Below are 23,763 nucleotides of genomic sequence, written 5' to 3'. Positions count from 1 at the left end.
TACAAAATGAATATGAAATGCATATTATCAAATTAGCCCCAAGTCATCACCTTGCTCTTTTCCTATTTGAAGATATTTGTTTGAAAGAAACCATGTCTTTGGCCGATAGCCTGTATAATCTGCAGCTGATTCAAGAATTTTGCCAAGAATATTTGAACCAGTGTTGCCATTTTACCCTGGAAGACATGCTGTATGCTGCTTCATCCATAAAGGTAATTTGTTCTTGGGTTTTTTGGGTGTTTTGCTTTAAGTTTTTGGAAAAAAGTATAACTAGATATATAAATGGCATAGTAAGGTTAGAAATTAACTGTAATACTAGTCAAAAGAGCTTTTGAAAAAAGTTTTATTTTTCTGCTTATTTTATGTCTCTGTGTGTGTGTGTGTGTGTGTGTGTGTGTGTGTTTAAATACACTGTAAGCTATAGGTTTCTTTTACAATATAAAGCTAAACTTAAAGTTATAGTACAAAATTGATCTATTGCCCTAATGTTAGCACAACGGAGGATAAGCCACTACATGTTTCTGAGTCTTAGGTAGATGCTAATACAGCATAAAGGAGGGAGCATAAAGGAGGTTCTGGTCACTTTCACCGCTCAACAGGTCCATGGAATATGTCCAGAAGAAGGAATCGTTCAGGTCCCAGGACTTGAGACAAAACCTAGGGAAAGAAAGAAGGGAAGGAAATGTGAAAATAGTCTGGAAATGAACCTTTTAAAAAGGACTTCAATTTCATGAGTGTGTGCTTTGCTTCAGAATATCATACACACACTGCCTGTGAGTCTTAGGCCACTGCGCACGGCCATTCTTTCAAGAACTATTTAGTGAGCACCTAGTAGTATTCTGGGTGCTTGGGATAATTAAGTGGACAAAACAAAGATCCCTGTTCCAGTGGAACTTGCTTTGTAGTAGTGAAGAGAGATGTGTGTCAGGCATAACTGCTTCTGAGTGAGTTAAAAAGCAGCCACTTGTCCCAGAATTTCATGATGTGACACAATACCTCATTATTCCCAGCAGCCCACAGCTACAAAGTTCTTTTATGTCTTTTATAGACCTAAATTGACCACTTCTGTTTCAGGATTTTAGGAATAAATCATCTGATAATAGATTTTTTTAAGTCTGGCTGAGAGGAACAGCTTTTTTATCATTCCAATCACAGTGTCAGCCTTAACAGAAACTGCTAATGGACCCCTCTTACCATAAGATTAGTGCCTTGGGGTTCTTTAAATTCTTATTCTCTGATACCTATTTTTTCTTTCACTCATTTCTGGATCACCACAGGTAGAAGATAGAGCCAATGGTAAAGGCATTTCCAAAATAAGCCACTGTTTGTATTGACCAAAAGTAGTGCCCACTCCCCACTATCTGATGCATCAGAATAAAAACGTTAATTTATTTTGATCAAAATGGAAGTTGGGGAATAACTATTTCCATATATATTTTGTTAATGCCTTTTCTTAAACTTATCTGTTAAAAAATTTAAATACTACCTCTGTAATCACAAAGAAATCATCTCATTAAATACATGGTGACATAAGATCAAGTACATTTGTTTAAGTTGTTTACCTTGGACTGCCAACACATAACATGTAGCCCTGATGTTTAAATCAACTTGGGCATGATCCAGATATAAAGACATTTTCTTACATCAGGCATATTTAAAATATATAACTGACAGATACACCTGGCTAGAATCAAAAAGACAAGAAATAAGTGTTGGAGAGAATGTGGAGGAAATGGAACCCTTGTGCACTGTCGGTGGGAATGCAAATTGCAGCCACAGTGGAAAACAGTATAGAGGTTCCTCAAACAATAGATCTACCATACGATTCAGTAATTCCACTACTGGGTATTTACCCAAAGAAAATGAAAACACTCTGGGGCGCCTGGGTGGCTCAGTCGGTTGAGCATCCGACTTCAGCTCAGGTCATTATCTCACGGTTCATGGGTTTGAGCCCCACATCAGGCTCTGTGCTGACAGCCCAGAGCCTGGAGTCTGCTTCAGATTCTGTGTCTCCCCCTCTCTCTGCCCCTCCCCAGCTCATGTTCTGTCTCTCTCTGTCTCTCGAAAATAAACATTAAAAAAAAATTGTTAAGGGGCACCTGGGTGGCTCAGTCGGTTGAGCGTCCAACTTCAGCTCAGGTCATGATCTCACAGTTCGTCAGTTCGAGCCCCGTGTCGGGCTCTGTGCTGACAGCTCAGAGCCTGGAGCCTGCTTCGGATTCTGTGTCTCCCTCCCTCTCTGCCCCATCCCCACTCACGCTTTGTCTCTCTCTGTCTTAAAAAAAATTGTTAAAAAAGAAAATGAAAACCCTAATACAAAAAGAAATAAGCACCTTATATTTATTGCAGCATTATTTACAATAGGCAAGATATGGAAGCAGCCCAAATGTCTGTCGATAGACGAATGGATAAAGGTGAGGTGTGTACACACACACACACACACACACACACACACACACACACGTTACTCAGCCATAAAAATTAATGAGATCTTGCCATGTGCAACAACATGGATAGACCCAGAGGGTATAGTGCTAAATGAAATAAAAAAGAGAAAGACAAGTACCGTATGGCCTCACTCATATGTGGAAGTTAAGAAACAAAACAAATGAACAAAGAAAAAAAGAGACAAAAAACCCCCAGACTCTTAGATACAGAGAACAAACTAGTGGTTGCCAGAGGGAAGGTAGGTGGAAGGATGGGTAAAATAAAGGGGCTTAAAAAAAAAAAAAAAAAGTAACTGCAGAGAAGGCTTTGGTCACTTTCCGTATTCTTTGCTAAATTATTAGAATCACAACTTTGACTTCCATTGAATATTTGAAGACTTCAAACCTTTAAGGGATTGCTTGGTCTGTGATACTGGGCACCTTGTTACTTGGTTAACTTTAATAACAAGTGTTTATGAGAATAAAGGGAGTGAGCACTCTCTTCCCCTCTTGGTGGATGTATAAACTGGTATGGTCCTTTTAGACACCAGTGTGCCATTGTCTAATCAAATTTGAAATGCACAGAAGTCACGTATGAGGATTGTTTATGGTGAATAGTTAGAAACAATTCATCTTAGGAAGGACATAATTAAAATATTTTGTCATATAGCCGAGCTGGTTGAAAGGAAGGAGGTGTAGGTATTTTTTATTGATTCAGAGAGCCCTCCAAGATGTTATTAAAGTACCAAACATAGTATGATGTAATTTATATATTAAAAACAATTTTTTTTGTATTTGTATGCAAATCAATGCATGGAAAAAGGTCAATTAGAAAGATAAACACAAAACTGTTAACAGTGATTTCTTCTGAGTGTGATTAGAATTTAGGGGAGAGTAGTTAAAGCATACTTTAAATTCTGTGTTTTTTGTATCTTAATTTTTTAGCATTGTTTACATTGTTTAAGAATGTTAATATACAGTTGTCTTTTATTATTATTATTTTTTTTAACGTTTATTTTACTTTTGAGACAGAGAGAGACAGAGCATGAACGGGAGAGGGTCAGGGAGAGGGAAACACAGAATCTGAAACAGGCTCCAGGCTCTGAGCTGTCAGCACAGAGCCCGACGCGGGGCTCGAACTCACGGGCCGTGAGATCATGACCCGAGCCAAAGTTGGCCGCTTAACCGACTGAGCCACCCAGGCGCCCCTACAGTTGTCTGTCTTAACTAAAAGGAAAGAAAAGCTTTTAAGTGAAATTAATTTGGTATCATGCCTGGAATATGGTAACAGATTTATTGCTGTTTAATTATCATAAATCCAGAAAGAAATGATTTTTTTTAAGCTTTAGTTACTGGGAAAACTGTCTCTTACTATGCTGACATCTTGTGGTCAAACATGGTATCTTCCAAAAAAAATACCAAAGTATTTTTTCCCCTGAGCTTTATTGAATATAATTGACATACAATATTGTATAAGTTTAAAGTGTGCAAAATGATTACCGCTGAAGATTAGTTAACACCTCCACCACGTAACATAATTACCATTTCTTTTTTGTGGTGATCTACTCTTTCAGCAACTTTTGAGTATACAATATAGTATCATTAACTATAATCATTAGATTCCCAGTTATTCACTTAGAGTTGGAAGTTTTTACCCTTTGACCAAAATTTCCCCATTTCCCCAACCGCCCAGTCCCTGGTAAATACCACTCTACTCTCTGTTTCTGAGTTCAGGTTTTTTAGATTCTACAGATAAGTGAAATCATACAGAATTTGTCTTTCTTTGTCTGACTTATTTACTTAGCATAATGCCCTCACGGTACATCAGTGTTGTTGCAAATGGCAGGATTTCCTTCTTTCTCATGGCTGAATAATATCCCACTGTATATATGCATCACATTCTCTCTACCCATTGATCTGATATTGACAGACATTTAGGCTGTTTCCATATATATATATATATATATACGTGTATATATATATATACGTATATATATATATGTATGTATGTATGTATCTTGGCTATTGTGAATAATGCTGCAATGAACACAGGAATACAGATTTTCTCTTCAAGATCCTGGTTTCCGTTTCTTCAGATAAATACTCAAAAGTAGAATGGCTAGACCCATATGGTAGTTCTATTTTTAATTTTTTGAGGAATTGCCACACTGCATCCCATAGTGGCTCTACCAGTTTACATTCCCACCAACAATGTACAAGGGTTCCCTTTCCTCCACATCCTTGCCAACACATCCTTGCCAAGATAAGATTATTCTTATCTTTTTGATGATAGCCATTCTAACAAGTGTGAGGTAGTTATCTCCTTGTGGCTTTGATTTACATTTCTCCCATGTCTAGTGATACTGAACACCAGAGTCCTTAAAATACTAATTTCTTATCAATTGACAATTTAGTTGAACACTTAGTGTTTTTCCAAAAGATCTAGACAGCTTTCAGTTAACTATACACTAGTAGAGTGGAACCTAGGACCAATACTTTAAATATAATTATGTACTTTGGCTTTAGAAAATACCCTGTGGATATAAGTGTAAAGAAAAACTGTAAATCATGGTGATCTTATTCCCAGAGATATTGCCTGTCAATAGTTTGGTATTTTGCCAGGTGACCTTTTGTTATATATTTATTCATTCAATAAATATTTATTGGCCATCTATTATGTACCAGGCACTGGTTTTGTTTGTTTGTTGGTTTTTATTTGTTTTGTTTTGTTTTGTCTTGTTTTGTTTTGGGGAGAGAGAGCACATGATCAGGGGTAGGGCATGGAGAGAATCCCGAGCAGGCTTCATGCTCAGAGTGAAGCCTGATGTGGGGCTCCATCTCACAACCATGAGATCATGACCTGAGCCAAAATCAAGAGTCCTAAGCCCAACTAGCTGAGCCCCCAGGCGCCCCCCAGGCACTGAACTGAAGATGTAATGATGAACACGAGCTTTGTCCTTCTAGACTTTATAGTCTGATAGTCTGAGGAACCCTGGAAAATACGGTATTAGATGAAGCTAGAGAAATTAAAAAGGGACCCAATCAAGTACCTTCTTAAAGCCCATAACCAGTTTCCCAAGAGCAGTGGAAGTAGAGGAAGGGGTGTTATACTTTGAAAAGTTTGTTTGGCTTAATAGTCAGAAAGCTAGTGTGTTCTAAACAAGAGGTGGAAACAGTTTGAATCAGAGTAATTATGATTAATACGGAGAGGAGGAGGTGGATTCCAAAAATATTTAGGATATGCAAAATTTGCAGGCTTTGGTGATGAACTGGATATGTGGAGGGAGAAAGAAGGAGGCATCAAGGAGGACTCCTAGATTTCTGGCTTGCATACTGGGATAGTGATGCCATTCAGTGAGATAAGACTGGAATAAGGTCAGATTTGTGGGGAAGATCACTAGTTCAGTTCTGGACATTTGAGGTGCCTTTGGAATATCCAAGAGAATGCTCTGTAGACCACTGCATATGTAAGTACAGATGGGAGTTATTTGGTAGCTGATGGGCGTGGATGGCAGTTTACAAAGAGGGGAGACATCAGGAATATCAGATGCTGAGAGGTCAAGTAAGATGAAGACTGAAAAATCTGTTTGATTTAGCGACATATGTAAATCATTGGTGACTTGAGCAAATGCTGTTTTGGAGGAATGATGCACCTGAAGGCCAGACTGGAGTGGATTAGGGAGCAGGAAGGATGAAAGGAGATCGTTAGCACAGGCCTACCATAGAGAAGTGTGTGAAGAGGTAAGAAGGTGGGAGTAAGGAAAAACCAGAGAATGGGGAGTTACTGAGTGAAGGTTTTCTTTTGTTTTTCATGTGGGAGATTTGAGCATGTTTAAAAGCCAAGTAGGAAGGATTCAGTTGAGGGGAAGAATAAATATATAGAAGAAAGAAATATAATTAAGAATGTAAAGTTTCTGAGGCGGTAAGCAGGGATGGGATCCAACGCATAGCCTTAGGGATTATGAGCATTCTCATTTCCTTTCTAAAAATATCAAATTTTAATGACTGCTTAAAATAGTATATATTGTATATGTTTGAATATTCTGGGAATTTATAGTTCAAAGCAAATGCTGAAAGTAGGAAACTTACCAAATTCTCTTCACCAATCATGCCTGATATTGTATAACACTCCAAACTCCTGCATTCAACCACCTACCTGACAAGACCACTTAAATGTCTAATGAACATCTAAGAGTATTAACTCAGAATTCCTTCCACTACCTATTTATCCCAATCTTTCCCATTTCATTAAATGGGAAACTATAAGTTACTAAAGACAAAAACCTAAGTCACCCTTGACTCTTCTCTTTCTCTCACTTCCTACACACATAGTAGCCTTCTGGAACTGTCAGGTAAGAGATGAATATTTGAAAGTCACCAGCTTAAATATGAGAAAACAGAGAATGGATGAACTCTAAATGACAGTATATAGAACTCTGAGGATTATTCATAATTAACAGGTAGGAGAAGGGCAAGGCATTGGAAAACACTGATATTTCCAATGATAATTTTGAAAACTGAAATTTAATATGAAATAAGATCTCATTAAATATTAATCAGTAGTAACAATAAGATGCCAAATACCCACAATTTAAAGGCATACTATTTTAAGTATTATAAAAACAGATTTTGTATAGTGCTATATTTTAAACTTGCCAGATGCCTACAATTAAAATAACTTTTCATGGTTTATAGCTTTCAGGATATATACATCTTAAAATATAAGCTTGTAGTAGAAATGTGCTTTTGAGGACCCTCTTAGTCTTTTCTTGTATTTCTTATAATTTTAAGCTATTTTAAAAATTATTCACGTTTTCAAATATAAATCATAAGAGGCAAATGACCTTGTTAACTTACTATTACCTTTTCAAAGTTAGGTAGATATATTATATAAATAATGTATTTCAAAATGAATAATTTTAACAATCTAGAATCTTTTTGTTATTTAGTACCTGAATTACTGTTGAGTTTAGCATCATCAAGCCAATAGATACCTGATGAAGGTTTGGAGAAATTTCTAGGGATCTGGAAAGAGCTTAATTTTTTTTGTTTTTGTTTTTTTTTTTAAATGATAGACCCTCTTTGGTGTCAAAGGCTGTTTTTCTTTTTACCGACTTTGGATGAAGAGTATCTTACATATTAAAAGTTCTACACAGAGGTATCAATGCCTGCCACATAAATTGGACTGCAATCCTGGAAATGTAGAGAAAAGCAGCAAAGAGGTTTTGAATAGCTGTGATAAATTTTACCTAAAAGTGTTAATACTCTGTCCCAGATTTAATAACCTAGGGTAAATATAGTCCAATGATGAATGAGATTTAAACCTGTGTTTTAATAAGTAAAACAGAATAAATTATATTTATCGTTACTTTCTTGGTCAAGTTTTACTTATTTTTTTTCTGATTTTCTTAACTCTCTTATGTAGAGTAATTATTTGGTGTTCATGGCAGAACTCTTCTGGTGGTTTGAAGTTGTGAAGCCATCATTTGTTCAGCCTCGTGTTGTTCGTCCACAAGGAGGTAGTAAGTGTTGCTGTAAACAAACAAAGTTTATATAACCTCACCTGGTTATTCTATTTGAGAGAATCCTATTATTGTTATAAAACAGCTAAATTCTCTGAGATACAGGTGATTTAGGAGAGAACGGCTCTGAATTTGAAGCCTTGTGTGGTGGAACTTTTAACTTCAGCTGTTTGCCTACTTCTTGTTGTATCTTTTATCGCCATCTCTAGCTTTTATTCCCCGTTAGATTCTGAATTTTTAATATTGTTCCCTAGAATCCATTTAAATGATGGCTTGGTTTTAATCTAGAATTTGAATTTACCATTAAACCATAAAAAGGTTTATATATATATTATATATAAAGCCTGGTATGTTTTATGATTATTACAGTATCACGATGTATTGATTGCACATAAGGAAACTAATACGGAATAAGAGGGTCACTGTAAAGATCCCTAGAAATAAAGAACAAAAAAAATCATTTTTCTAAACAAACAGATTTTCCATTGGCTTCCATTATGAAACCAGAGGTTTATTTCTATTGGGAAAAAAGAATCCTAAATTATAAGTTTAGTTCCACTAAAGAATTTTCTTCCAGGGATGCCTGGGTGGTGTCTGACTTCAGTTCAGGTCATGATCTTCCAATTCATGAATTCGAGCCCCCTGTCAGGCTCTGTGCTCACAGCTCAGAGCCTAGAGCCTGCTTCACATTCTGTCTCCCTCTCTCTCTCTGCCCTTCCCCCCTGCTTGTGCTCGTCTGTCTCTCAAAAATACATAAACAAAAAACAAACAAAAAGAACTTTCTTCCAGCATAACTATGGGACCAGTTCTTTCTGCTGCCAGTGGGTGTCCTGCCAAACACAAAACATGATTACTGTGCATCCCAGCTACCTAGCTGCTTTCCTTGGCTCCAGATTTTGGTGTTTTTCTCGCCATTACCTTGTTTTCTTCCCTGTCTCCTCCCTTCTAAGAAAATTAAAAGAAGGAGATCAAGAAGAAGGAAAAAAGATGTAGTCAAAGGAGAGGCATGTAACTCTAGTGAGTAGAATGAGCTTGCTTCCAGCTTTCCATCTCAGGCAAAATTCTGTGAAATACGCAATAAAAAGAGTATTTCATCTGTTCCATCTCTAAGCTGCTTAAGGCAGACTCTGAATATTAAGCCATCCTGTATCAAAGAATACCTACAGATAAGCTGAGATCTTCCCTAAGGCCATGAAGTGAAGTCAGGTGTCTTTAGTAATTATCATAACCAATATTTGTACAACTTTTTACAATTAACATAGAATTTTCACATACACTGCTTTCTGTGATTTTTTTTTTTAATGTTTTTTTTATTTTTGAGAGAGCACGCACAAGCAGGGGAGGGTCAGAGAGAGAGAGGGAGACACAGAATCCAAAGCCGGCTCCAGGCTTTAGGCAGTTGGTGCAGAGCCCAATGTGGGGCTTGAACTCACGAAATGTGAGATCATGACATTAAAGTGAACCGAAGTCAGATACTCAACCAACTGAGCCACCCAGGCCTGCGCCCCTGCTTTCTGTGATTTTTTATCTGTGAAGCCCACTATTCAAAATACTCAACAGCTATTACATTAGGTTTCAAAGGCAAAAAGTAAATGGAGTCTTCCCCCGAGTTATTTACAAAAATGTAAACTCTACCAATGGGTTTAATTATTGACCAGTGAAATTCTGTCTCCTGATTACCAAAATACCAGCTATTTCATAAAGGGACAAAAATGACTGTATGTAACAGATTCTATAAGAGCTTCGGCAAAATTAGACATTCAGATTTATTTTTTAAATATCTGTATTTATTTTATGTTAGGCCTCTTCCCTGCCCTACCCCCATCAGTTAGCCTTAATCAAGTGAATTTTTTTTAAGCCAGAACAGTTTAGGAAGAGTTTTAAAATTTACCTTTGAAAATTATTTAAGAAGAAAATTTTAAATAAAGAAAAATTGGGATTAATTCATGAAATAATGTTGGAACATGCTAAGTACATAATTTTGAGGCTTTTATCTTTCGTTGTAGCTGAACCTGTGAACGATATGCCTTCAGTTCCTGTCTTGAATGCTGCCAAAACAAACATTGTGGATGGTTCGTGTAGTTCTGACTTCACTTCAAGGTAGATTCCAGAGTGACTTTATTTTCACTATTTCCATTCTACTTGCTAATGAAATAAAAATAAAATTTTGTCACTTTTTAAAATTTCAGTTGCACTTTGAAATAAGTTTTAATTAACTTACGGTATTATAGCCTGTTTTAACTTAAATGTAATTGAAATTTACACAGAAATGGGTGTTTCTTAAATAGGTTTTTATGAATCACACTGAAAAGTGGGAGAATACATTCTGAGTTCAGATAATCAGCTTAAAACCATACTTTCGCTGTAGAACTTGTTTATAATTGAGAACTGCTTAAATGTAGGCAACTTTTAGGCCTCGGGGAAATTTTAAAATTCTGTTTGTATTTAAAACTTTTTAATGATTTTTAAAAATCTTTGACATTAATTTTCTCTCTTGTTTTCTTTGCTGGTTACTATAGCTAATCAAAGATCACAATAAAATGTTTACTGTATTACTATCAGGATAATCCTGATTTCTGACCCAAACATGTGGTAAAGACATTAGTTTGTTTAAAAATGTTTTTCAGCAGATCCTGTAAGTAGCTTTTTATGTGTATTTATCAGAACCTAACATTTATATTGACTTTGGACTCCCTAATTTATCTGATTTTTTAAAGTTTTAAATCAATGTATTTTGTGGTGTTTTAGAAATTCAAGCAAATCCATTAAAATACATTTTAAAAATGATGAGTAAGACATTGAAAATACTTTATGAATTCTTGGCTTAATGTAAAAATATGAGCTTGTACTGAGCTGTCCCCCACTGCTCACACTTAACACTCTCTCAAGTGGGTGTAAATGAGTGTGAAACTGGGACCTTGACAGAACCCTCAGAACACCCTCATCCCTTTGTGAGGGCTTCTTACCTCTGAACTGGCTGATGTCTGTGAAGTACTTCCTACAAATTAAGAAAGCATTTTCCTTCCCTTACACTCTGATTTACTACTATGAATTGTCTTACTACTCCCATTAAGTTTTCTATTCTGTAACTATGCCTGAGATTTTCCAGAAAGAGGTTGAGATATTGCTGATCTAGGAGCTTCTCTATGTTTTTTCCCATGGGAAACATTTTTCTACGCGTTAATTTCCTCATTGTTTTCCTGGGTTGGTTACATAGTGACATTTTCTTTCTTTGAAAATTTAGAAGGCATTCAGTATTCTAGGTTCTAACTCTTGTACTATTAAATCTTTAAAATCTTTACGGGGTGCCTGGGTGGCTCAGTCAGTTGAGCATCTGACTTCGGCTTAGGTCATGATCTCACGGTTTGTGAGTTTGAGCCCCGTGTCAGGCTTCATGCTGACGGCACAAAGCCTGCTTGGGATTCATTCACTCACTTATTTTCTCTCTCTCTCTCTCTCTCTCTCTCTCTCTCTCTCTCTCTCTCTCTTCCTCTGTCCCTGCCCCTTTCCTACTCTCTCTCTCTCTCTCTCTCAAAAAAAAAATAAACATTAAAAAAATAAAATCTCTAAAACTTACCACTTCAAGACTCAATTACCCCATAATTATTATTTCTAGGAATCTGAGTTGGACACTTTTCACATTTCTGACATGTCTTAAGGCCCTCTGGAAAATTCTCTTTTCTGTTTCTCGGATTAGCTGAGTGGCTACCCTTACTCATTTTTCCTACAGATGGATATCTAAATTCTTTTCCTTGAAGAGATACTGTGTAGCTGTCAGTCTAGGATCCTAGTAATCCTCTCATTTCCGAAAGTCTCCATGTGGTCCACTGGAGTTCTCCCATTGTAGAATTTTTCAGGAAGGAGGGGCGCCTGGGTGGCTCAGTTGGTTGAGTGTTTGACTCTTGATTTCAGCTCAGGTCATGATCCCAGAGTCGTGGCATAGAACCCATGTTGCTTAAGATTCTCTCTCTCTCTCTCTCTCTCTCTCTCTCTTTCTCTCTCTCTCTCATTCACTCACTCAACTCACTCTGCCCCTCTCCCCTGCCTGTACGCTCGCTCACTGTCTCTCTAAAAAAAATAAAAATAAACCGCTTTTCAGGAAGGAGTCAAGTTTCGACACTTTCTGAGAATAATGCAGTCACATGTACAAACACGATTGCCTCTAAATAATGAAGTTATGAGGGGAAAAAAAAAAAACAAAGGAAGACGGAAAGAGCAAAAGACATTTGTAGCAGCTACTCCACACACTTGGCTACTAAGTTGCTCAGCAGTTACACCAGATCAAAATTCTCTATGCAGATGTGGAAGTGAAACAATTAATAGGAATTTAAAACGCTTTAGCCATTATTTGGAGACGAGAGTGAATATATTTTAATTACTAACTTGTATATTCAGGATTAGCCTCCCATCATAGATGTAAGGGAGAGTAGAAACTGGGTGATTTTAGAGGCAGGTTAACAAACAAACATGACAGGGGGCAATTGAGTATTCCCTGATAGTCCCTAACAAACGATCACAGACAAAACTGAGAGAAAATATGGTCTGCAGTTCAGGGAGGAAAGGCACAGGGAAGCAGATAAACATCTGCTTTGGAGAGAACAAAGGCACGCAAGTTCGTCAGGTGTTGTTGCCTTTAGTGAGCTTTTGCTCATTTGAGCATTCATTGTTGTTTACTTTTGAACTTTTTGGTTGACTAGTGCATCTTCTTAGTTTACAGTAGCCAAAAGATAATGTGATTTGAGGGATCTACAGAGTCACTACATACAACCTGTTCCCCAATTTATTCTCAACTCATTGGGGGTGGGGATGCTTGTGCACTTGACTACATGGTAGGCTACGACACACTTGAAACTTGGCGAAAAATTCAGGCCAAATTTCATTATTAATTGGAGAACTAGACTACCTAATCCCCTGCATTAGTTTGAATAGGGTGGAAATAAATAGGAAGAAATAACAGGAAAGCTTCATATCTTTATAGGAATTGAAGTCTTCAAGGTGCAGCTCGCGATATTGATTTTGATGTAATTGTTAGAGATGTACAGACAGAGGTATGTGAGCAGGGAGGCTTCCAGGATCTTTTGCAAGGGTTTTTATTACACCTGTATTTTCAAGAGATTTAAATTTGACCAAGATATTTCAAACTGATGGATGACTTTCATTTAACTTCTTCATTTCTCGGTTTTTCTATTTGTAAAATGAAAATAATATGCCATATTTCACCTCACAAGGACACTGAGGTGTGTATGAAAATATTTCAGGCTCTTTGACTAAAAGACATAAAATATAGATACATATATGCACTGCTATTTTTGGTTTAAACAATATATGGTTTTCTTAATTTTTTTAATTTAGGATAAAGAATCAGAGGTGATAATGTTTCTAATTTCAGCCATTTTATGCAAAGTTTATATAAAAGAACTAAAACATGTTAAAACATTTTTAATTTATTTTACATTGCAGTGGGGAAGGAGCTGCATTTACACACTCTCATCATCATTTGCCTTCTAGACATTCACACCCCCAAGCTCATTCTTCAGCCTCAGGTAATATTTTTGAAAAAGCCTTGGTTAACTGGGAAATGATTGAGAATAAATGTAAATAAAAATATCCAGTCTTTTTTTTTTTTTTTTGAAGTGTTACATACACACAAATAGGTTGATCTGTTTCTCTGTACTTGCTTTTCTTTTTTTTATTTTTTTTAATTTACATCCAAATTACTTAGCATATACTGTAACAATGATTTCAGGAGTATATTCCTTAGTGCCCCTTACCCATTTAGCCCATCCCCCCTCCCACACCCCCTCCAGTAACCCTCAGTTTGTTCTCCATATTTATGAGTCTCTTATGCTTTGTCCCCCTCCCTGTTTTTATATTATTTTTGTTTCCCTTTCCTTATGTTCATCTGTTTTGTCTCTTAAAGTCCTCATATGAGTGAAGTCATATGATATTTGTCTTTCTCTGACTAATTTTACTTAGCATAATACCATCCAGTTCCATCCACGTAGTTGCAAATGGCAAGATTTCATTCTTTTTGATTGCCAAGGAATACTCCATTGTGTATATATGTGTGTGTGTGTGTGTGTGTGTATACACACATACCACATCTTCTTTATCCGTTCATCCATCGATGGACATTTGGACTCTTTCCATACTTTGGCTATTGTTGATAGTGCTGCTATAAACATGGGGGTGCATGTGTCCCTTCAAAACAGCACACCTGTATCCCTTGGATGTACTTGCTTTTCTTAATAAAATGATATCTGCTTCTCCATATATAACTACTTACTTTTTAGTGCTATTAATCTGCAAATATTTGAAATCTGTTAAGTTGCTGTAAGTTAAAATTTTTTACATACTTTCAATGACTTTTTCTTTTTTGCATTTGAAGGCGGAATTAGAAGGTCTTCATCTATGTCCTATGTTGATGGTTTCATAGGGACGTGGCCCAAAGAGAAAAGGTAAACAGAGGGAATTATTTTTAGTATATTCACATTATCAACAAGTGCAGTTTTTTGAATTGCTATATTGTATACCTGCAACTAATGTAACATTGTCAACTATACTTCAGTAATTAAAAAAAGAGAGAAAGAAATGCTAATTCTGTTGATAGCTGTTGTTGATAGCCAAGTTGCAGTAGACTTTTAATTAATTAGTACCTAACTTTGAAAAGGGCAATACAGGCAAATGGGGCTAAATTTGTTAAAGGTCGCCTGGTAGCCCTATGCTTACCTTGAGGACAATAGGATTATGAGAAATGGGAAAAGAAAGGAAGTATCATTTCAAATAATTATTAAAGGATTATCAAATCATTTCCGGGAGTGTTTAAGGATTTTCTCTTTCAATGTTTTTTTTAGATCATCAGTGCATGGAGTTTCGTTTGATATTTCTTTTGATAAAGAAAATACTGTACACAGATCCACTCCAAACCGAGGAATCACTCGTTCTATTAGTAATGAAGGACTTACTCTGAACAATAATCGTGTATCTAAAAATATTAGGAAAAATTTGTCCTTCAAGCCAGTAAATGGAGAAGAGGAAGCAGAAAGCATTGAAGAAGAACTTAATACAGACTCTCACAGTGACCTCAAATCTTACATGCCCTTTAATACAAGTGAACTAAATTCTAATGAGAATATTCATTATAAGCTTCCAAATGGAGCTTTACAAAACAGAGTACTTCTGGATGAGTTTGGCAATCAGATTGAGACACCAAGCATTGAAGAAGCATTACAAATAATTCATGATACTGAAAAATCTCCCCATACATCTCAGCCAGATCAGATTGCTAATGGCTTCTTTCTTCATAACCAGGAAATGAGTATCCTAAATTCAAACATCAAGCTAAATCAGTCTAGTCCTGATAACATAACTGATACAAAAGGTGCCTTGAGTCCCATAACTGACAATACTGAAGTAGACACTGGAATTCATGTTCCTTCAGAAGACATCCCTGAAACTATGGATGAAGATTCTTCTTTGAGAGATTATACTGTAAGCTTAGACTCTGACATGGACGATGCCTCTAAATTTCTTCAGGATTATGATATTCGAACCTGCAACCCCAGAGAAGCTTTGAGTCCTTGTCCAAGTACTGTAAGTACCAAGTCTCAGCCAGGGAGCAGTGCTTCTTCTAGTTCTGGAGTTAAAATGACCAGCTTTGCAGAACAGAAATTCAGGAAACTGAACCATACTGATGGGAAAAGTAGCGGAAGCAGTTCTCAGAAAACTACACCAGAGGGCTCTGAACTTAATATCCCTCACGTGGTTGCTTGGGGACAAATTCCAGAAGAAACAGGCCTTCCACAAGGACGGGACACTACCCAGCTGTTGGCCTCTGAAATGGTGCATCTCAGGATGAAACTTGAAGAAAAGAGACGTGCTATAGAAGCCCAGAAGAAGAAAATGGAAGCCGCTTTTACTAAACAGAGGCAGAAAATGGGAAGGACAGCATTTCTTACTGTTGTGAAAAAGAAAGGGGAAGGGATTTCCCCTCTTCGAGAGGAAGCAGCCGGTGCAGAAGATGAGAAAGTATATACTGATCGAGCAAAAGAAAAGGATTTGCAAAAGGCTAATGGACAGAGGAGTAAGTCTCTGGCAGATATCAAAGAAAGCATGGAGAATCCTCAAGCCAAATGGCTAAAGTCTCCAACCACACCCGTTGATCCAGAGAAGCAGTGGAACCTGGCAAGCCCCTCAGAGGAAACTTTAAACGAAGGAGAGATCTTAGAATATACAAAGTCCATTGAAAAGTTAAATTCATCTCTGCATTTCCTACAACAAGAAATGCAGCGCTTGTCCCTTCAGCAGGAGATGTTAATGCAGATGAGGGAGCAACAGTCCTGGGTGATTTCACCTCCTCAACCCTCTCCACAAAAACAGATTCGAGATTTTAAACCCTCCAGGCAGGCAGGCCTGTCGTCAACCATCGCACCCTTTTCGTCAGACTCCCCCCGTCCTACCCACCCATCTCCACAGTCTTCCAACAGGAAGAGCACATCTTTTTCTGTTAAGAATCAAAGGACTCCTAGGCCAAATGAATTAAAAATAACACCTTTGAATCGAACACTGACGCCCCCTCGGTCTGTGGATAGTCTTCCTCGGTTACGGAGGTTTTCACCAAGTCAAGTTCCTATTCAGACTAGGTCGTTTGTGTGTTTTGGGGATGATGGAGAACCTCAGTTAAAGGAATCCAAACCTAAGGAAGAAGTTAAAAAGGAGGAATTGGAACCCAGGGGGACTTTGGGAGAGCATGTACATAACCCAGAAGAAAAGGAGATCAAGCCTCTTGAGTCCACAGTTTCTGAAGTCCTGTCGCAGCCTATCACAGAGACAGTACGTCTGACACCAAATGAGGACCAGCTGAACCAACCCTCAGAGCCTCCTCCTAAACCTGTTTTCCCACCTGCTGCTCCGAAAAATGTTAATCTGATTGAAGTTTCCCTCTCAGATCTGAAACCTCCTGAAAAGACTGATGTATCCGTTGAAAAATATGATGGAGAAAGTGATAAGGAACAATTTGATGATGACCAGAAAGTATGCTGTGGGTTCTTTTTTAAGGTAATACTAATCTTCCCAGTTTTAGGCATTATCATTAGACGGGTGTAGCTTTTTTAGTTGTAGCCCCTTTTGTTACAAGCTGCCATTAACCCTGAAATACACTTTGGTGCTCCCCTTGGTGGACCATAGTAACATTAAAGCACAGCGAACAGGCCTCCTTTCACCACAGCCACCAAACGTGTGTAGATACACTGTTCTTGCTCCACTGCCTCTCTTGCTCACTTTCACAAAAGCCTTTTAAAAAATGTTCAGCTATTTGGATTTCTTCAAAGATTGCCAGTTTGTGAAAAGCACATAACTTGGCATTGTATGTAAGCGTATTTTAGGTTTTGTTTTTTTCTTAATTTTCAACATCTTTCCTTATGTTTGTTTCTTAAAAATCTAAAAAAAAAAAAAAAAAAAAAAAGATTTTAAATTGAAACAGCAAATCCTACTGGAATAAGAACCCAAGAATATTGAAGTGATTACAACTGCTAATTCTACTTTTGGTTATTTAATATTGGAAATTTGTAACTTATTTTAAAGTTGATCTCAGGGTGATTGCCCTTTATGCCTCTTTTAATGTTTAGAAATTTGAACATGAGTCATATTTTGTCTCTTAACCATGTAAAATGACTATTTTTTAGTAGAATACGACTAAAGACATGATTGGATACAGTTTACTAATTTTGGAGACCCTTGTTACCTATGTTCCTTGCAGAGAAAGGAACACAGAGGGGAGGAAATGCTTTAGTGTCCAACGGGCAAGCACATCTACACCTTCATTTCCATTCCATCATTTATGTGATAGAACTGTGTAGGTAATTTTTTGGTGCTTTTACTTGAGTTTTCTTTGTTGAGTATATATTTTAAGCAAAATTTTAATGCAGTTTTTTTTTTTTAAAGATTTTTAAGTAATCACACCCAACGTGGGACTGCTCAAACTCACTACCCTGAGATCAAGAGTCACATGCCCTTCTGACTGAGCCAGCCAGGCGCCCCAATTTTAATGCAATTTTAAAAACTGAGGGGAAACTCCCTACTTTTAAGTTATTTATTAGGGTCCAAAAAAATCTTGTCTTTACTTCCTTTTTATGGTTGTTCTTTGTGAACTTAATAGGTTTTGAAAACATGTAATTAAGTAAGTTTAATTCATTTCTTCCTCCATAATTTCTGCAATGTGTCCATGTATGGTAGGGTTGGAATAGGAATAGTTCATATTTTCAGTTATAAATGTGACCACAATTGAAAATAAGAATACAGGTGCCTACAACATTTCATGTTTTTCAATGAATTCCTACTTAGGATGATCAAAAAGCAGAAAATGATATGGCAATGAAACGGGCAGCTTTGTTGGAGAAGCGACTACGGAGGGAGAAGGAGACTCAGCTTCGGAAGCAGCAGCTGGAAGCGGAAATGGAGCATAAGAAAGAAGAGACGAGGTAATAGACAACTGAATTAATGCTGATTTCTGGTGCTTTCTTTTCCCGAAGTATTGGTTGCTTGTACATTTTTATCCTCAGTTTGAGGCATTTCAAAGTAAAGTTCTCCAGAAACGTTGGTTTAAAATAACTTCACTGGTTTTTACACACAAACATATTTTTTTTAAAGCAGTCATTTACTAAGGGTATGTTTATTTTAACATTCTAAATGATCTCAAGCATATTTTAACCAAACCATTTTTTCCCAAGGTGCTGAAATATAATAATTCTCCCTTCTCACACCACATACTCTCCAGTGTCTGGTTTCTTTAGTATGCAGAATAAGAAGTTTAACCATTTGGTTTCTTAGGCGTAAAACTGAGGAAGAGCGCCAGAAGAAGGAAGACGAGAGAGCACGCAGGGAATTTATCAGACAAGAATATATGAGGCGAAAACAACTGAAGCTGATGGAAGACATGGATACAGTAATTAAACCCCGTCCTCAAATAGCAAAACAAAAAAAACAGCGTCCCAAATCTATTCACAGAGACCATATCGAATCTCCCAAAACACCAGTAAAAGGTCCTCCAGGTAACACGGCTTACCATGAAGAGTCTGTTCATAAAAAAAACACCAGCCTGCTCTGTCATACTAACTCAACTGTGCCTTGGTATGCTAAATTGGATCCGTTATTTGAGATGATGCATGCTCCTTATTTGGAAAACCAAAATGAGCAAAGCAAATGAGCACATTGATGACTTGATGTGTTATGTGTGCATGCATATATTCAATAGAACACATGTGAATGCTGAAACATGCAATTTAAATACTAACCTAGTAGGGAACTCTGCCCTCAGATATAATCTCTCTGAATTATTAACTACCCTCTCTATACTCGTACATTTAAGGATCAACATTGTGTGCATGGAAATATGTAGAAACACACTGGTATAATAAGGAATATAAAAACAAGAGTTCATGAGTCCCTCCTTTAAGACAGAAATGGTCAAACGTCCAAATCTATAATTTTTGAAACTTAGAGAATGTGTCTTTTCTTAAAATTTAACATGCATAGACATTTAAAAAAATTTGCATTAAAATTAAACACCGTGGAGAATTTTAGAGTATTCCCATAGTGATTCTAAAACTGAGGGAAAATAACAACATAACATTGACTGTTTAAAGAGACCTCTTTTGTTAACTTTTTTCTTATGATTAAAGTATCAATGTATATTACCACTTTCCTTGTGGAATAAATCCTAACAACAGTTAGTTTTACTGTTATTTCTTAAAAGCTAATTTTATTTATTGCTAATTTTATTTATTTTTTAATGTTTATTTATTTATTTTGAGAGAGAGTGCATGTGCACATAAGCAGGAGGGTTGGGCAGAGAGAGAATCCCAAGCAGGCTCCACATGGTCAGCTCAGAGCCCAAGGCAGGGCTCGATCTCACAAACTGGGAGATCACGACCTGAGCTGAAATCAAGAGTCAGATGCTTAACTGACTGAGCCACCCAGGTGCCCCAGTTCATTGCTAATTTTAATTGTGTGTGTGCTAATTTAATATAAATTGTGTATATATGCATGCAAGCATATTATGTGTTTAGATTAAAAGAGAAAAAAAAACTATAGAAGCTCAATTTTCATATGCTGGTGTTCTCTAATGAACAGACTCTTTTCTAGCTGCTCTTTTTAAATTTCTAATTTTGTTTTTATTCAGGATCACGAATTTATCGTGTTTTTTCAGTCTCTAGCCTTTCTTTGGCATCACTGAACACAGGTGATAACGAGAGTGTGCATTCAGGCAAGAGGACACCAAGGTAAATCCATAATGTGAACATTTTTCATAGAAAGAATATGTTCCCCACAGTTATGTTGTATTTTATAATGAATGAATCATAGCACAAATTTTTATAGTTTTGCTGACCGGGACTATTTGTGTTTCCGTTAAAAGAAATTTACATATAAAGAGGTCTATTCATATTTGACTGTTTTTTATCTTTTAGAATTCTAGTTCCTGACATTGATAAGGTACTTTTTATAAACTGTAAAACATTAACAGTAATTGCTGATATGGTTGTGATAAAATCAGTGTGCAGAAATAGTACATGTTTTATGTAAGTGCCAGCCTCTCTAGTTTATTTCCCATGCAATATAGTTTTTTCCCCTTAGAATATTTCTGAAGTAGGTTGCCTGACTTAGGAAAGATCTCTTTTGTATTACTGTCTCTGTCGGATATAGATTAGAAACTAAAGGTCATATCTTACTACGTTATACTATAATACCCATATATAAAGAGAGTGTTTGTAGTGACAGGCATCAGCGTTGAGTTTTAATCTTTGCATTACCATCCTAAGCCAGTAACTGCCAATTTTCATACGGAAAACACTCATCCTTTCCGTCAGCAAGGACTTACGGAGTGCCTGCTGTGTCCAGACACTTGGATGTATAGCTATGAGTAAGACAGTTACAGCATCTTTTGACTTGTAAGCTTCCAGGGTGATTTGGGTTGGCACTGTCACATATACCCTTCTGGCCCCCAAATGTTCTTCTTTTGTTTGAGACATAAAAAATATTTTATTTACCATTTAGATCCGAGTCTGTAGAAGGCTTCTTGTCTCCAAGTCGTTGTGGCAGTCGAAATGGGGAAAAGGACTGGGAAAATGCATCAACAACTTCTTCAGTGGCTTCTGGAACAGAATACACAGGTTAGTGTTTGTCCATTTTTAGGGAGACATTTTAATTTAACACAGTCATGAGAATAAATACAGGCTATACTACCGTTTCATGGGCTCATCTCTTGGTCTAGACATGGGAAAGTATGATCAAGAACACTGAGTGCAGATGGTCCCTCTCAGGGAGTTCAGTTTCAATGATACAGTTGCACTTAGGGAGGTAGCGACTTGTCCCAGATGAATTGAGATCAATTTCTAAACAAAATTAGCAATAACATTTACACCTCATCCGTCTACTTCTTTAAAATGCTGGCCATTTCTGTGTTGTGGTTTGGGTCTGAAGAAGTTTGAGAGAGGTTCTATTCAGCAATACATAGGTCCTAAGTACCAAGAAAAGGCTAGAATCCACAAAGGCCTCTCTAACATCGGGATTTCAGGTATCTAGAGTTGTGCATCTTTAAAACATATTAAGGGGGGGTGGGGCACCTGGCTGGCTCAGTCGGTAGAGCATGTGACTCTTGATCTAGGGGTTGTGAGTTTGAGCCCCAAATTGGGCGTAGAGCCTACTAAAAACAAAAAGTACTAAGGGGCTCTAAAAGATAAGAAGAATGCATTGGATCCAGGAGATCATCCAGCCTCACATACCTCTATCAGGTCCTCTTCCAGCCTTTGTTTGGGTAGGCGTTATTGAAGCAAAAGCAAGCTGAAGAACAGAATGTAGGTAAGATGCTTTTAAAGAAGTGCAGCAGGAGGGAAAACGAGAAGAAATGTGAGCAGCCGTTGAGATCTGAAGTGTTAAAGGCACAGAAGGGACATGCAGGGGTGGAGCAGGGGGCAGTGGAGAGTGCCTTCATCTGCTGGTGACCCACTGGAAATGGAAGCCCCATGAAGGTCTAAGGAGGCTAGAACTTGCCAACTTTCCATGTGTACTTCACTCTGTTACTTCCCCCCTCCCTATTCAGTGGCTTTTAATAGCCTCCTCCTGTGGCCAGTTTGACAGCCTTTAATGCTTGGAATTGGACAGTATTTCCTTGGTTTTCCCCTCTGCCTCTACGTTAGGTTCACTTAACAATCATGTTTACCAGGTTTGCTGTTCCAAACTTAGAGCTACAGAGTAGCAGTGATGTGCCCGACCAGCTCCTGCTGTAGGGCTAAACTGCTAAATTTTCAGGAATTATGCAAGCTGTAAAACCATTGGCAGCTTGATATTAGCCATGGTAGGAGTAATTTATATCCCAGAAATAGGTAAATGCTAATTCCCCCCCCCCCCCCCCCCAAAAAAAACTGGTTTCTCAGCTCACTACTGAGCGTAAGGCACAGTCCCTGCCTTCCAGGATAGAGTTTAGTTAGTATGAAGCGAGGAGACTTCATAGTAGAAAGTTCCCTTCATAGTAGGAATGTTCCAGGAAAATGGCAAAAAGTGCTTCTGTGCTTTCCAGACCAAGGAGTATCATTGGTTAAAGAAAGCAAATGCTTAAAAAACTAATATATGTGGAAGAAGAAAAAGATGTAGCTTTTTCTTGTCTTTTTAAAAGGTGTATTTGTTCATGGATCCATTCTGCTTGAAGTTCACCAGTAACCTTATCAGATCTGAGAAAGGTGACGCAGACAGTGTGACAATCCTAGCAATGTCTAATTTGCAGCACTACTCTCCCAGAGCAGCTTTGGGAATATCCTCAAGATACATCCCTGTGTGGATAAGACTTTTCTAATGGAGTATACAGCCGGTCAGGAGAGGCCTTCAAACACAGAATTTGACTTCTTGTTATAGTGTTTCCTCAGTATAGAAACAATTGTATCATTTAAACATCGTAGTATTTCTCACTTAGGAATGGTATTTTTATTTTGCTTCTAAATTCTTACTACAGGACCAAAGCTCTACAAAGAACCCAGTGCAAAATCCAATAAGCACATAATACAAAATGCTTTAGCTCATTGCTGTTTGGCTGGAAAAGTAAATGAAGGTCAGAAGAAAAAAATACTGGAGGTAAGCATGTTTGCATAAAAATTAAATTTGGCAACAACTGTAAAATTGTAATTAAGAATCTTTCCTATCAATCCAAGAGAAAATGCTCTTCATCCCCTGCTGGGATTTCAACAGCATATAAAAGATCTGTAACTACGTTTTAATTTTAGATTGAATTAGTTCACTTTTCTAGAAGACTGCAGGCTTCATTAAGATTGGGATAGACTTGGATGATAATGTAAAATTATAAATTCTTTTTTTTGTCCAGAGTCACTCATTCATGTTTCGTAAATGTAAATAACATAATTTTCCTTTTTTGAAATGAGGCTGTATTGCAAAGGAGATCATCAGTGCCTGGTTTGTTAATGCTTGTTTGACTAAGATCAAGATTTGGCAGCTATTTCTACACCAGGGGTACCTGGGTGGCTGTCGGTTAAGCATCTGACTCTTGGTATCAGCTCAGGTCATGAGCTCATGGGTCATAATTTCAAGCCCCGCACCAGACTCCGCACAGACAGTGCAGAGCCTGCTCAGGATTCTCACTCGCTCTGCCTCAAAATAAACAAAGAAACAAACAAAAAGTTTCCTACATGATAATATTCACAGAAAGCCAACCGAACCTCAGTAGTAAATGTTCACATACATTTTTAATTAGAATGTAGTTTGCTTTTATAATATACATTTTATCTTGCCTATTCAGAATTAGTTATATAAAT

The 23,763-nt window shown here is 37.2% G+C and overlaps 1 protein-coding gene across 8 annotated transcripts in view; it reads left to right on the top strand.

Annotated features, from left to right (window-relative positions):
* The window catches only part of CAMSAP2 (calmodulin regulated spectrin associated protein family member 2), a 112,138-nt gene that overhangs the window by 85,370 nt on the left and 3,005 nt on the right, over positions 1-23,763 (top strand). For 3 of the 8 annotated variants that reach the window (XM_019430971.2, XM_019430947.2, XM_019430927.2), the window contains 11 exons: positions 73-212; positions 7,852-7,948; positions 9,955-10,048; positions 13,409-13,491; positions 14,337-14,406; positions 14,803-17,005; positions 18,290-18,426; positions 18,776-18,996; positions 20,127-20,226; positions 20,999-21,114; positions 22,950-23,068. In XM_019430971.2, coding sequence (XP_019286516.1) covers positions 73-212; positions 7,852-7,948; positions 9,955-10,048; positions 13,409-13,491; positions 14,337-14,406; positions 14,803-17,005; positions 18,290-18,426; positions 18,776-18,996; positions 20,127-20,226; positions 20,999-21,114; positions 22,950-23,068 — 3,380 coding nt within the window. The remainder of the gene's footprint in view (positions 1-72; positions 213-7,851; positions 7,949-9,954; positions 10,049-13,408; positions 13,492-14,336; positions 14,407-14,802; positions 17,006-18,289; positions 18,427-18,775; positions 18,997-20,126; positions 20,227-20,998; positions 21,115-22,949; positions 23,069-23,763) is intronic. The other 5 variants (XM_019430965.2, XM_019430940.2, XM_019430956.2 and 2 more) reach the window with 3 other exon arrangements.

Source organism: Panthera pardus, unplaced genomic scaffold (assembly GCF_024362965.1).
Source record: "Panthera pardus isolate Hobbes unplaced genomic scaffold, ASM2436296v1 HiC_scaffold_21, whole genome shotgun sequence".
NCBI lineage: Eukaryota > Metazoa > Chordata > Mammalia > Carnivora > Felidae > Panthera > Panthera pardus.
The sequence above is the reverse complement of the archived record's forward strand: the minus strand, read 5'-3'. Positions and strand labels throughout refer to the sequence as shown.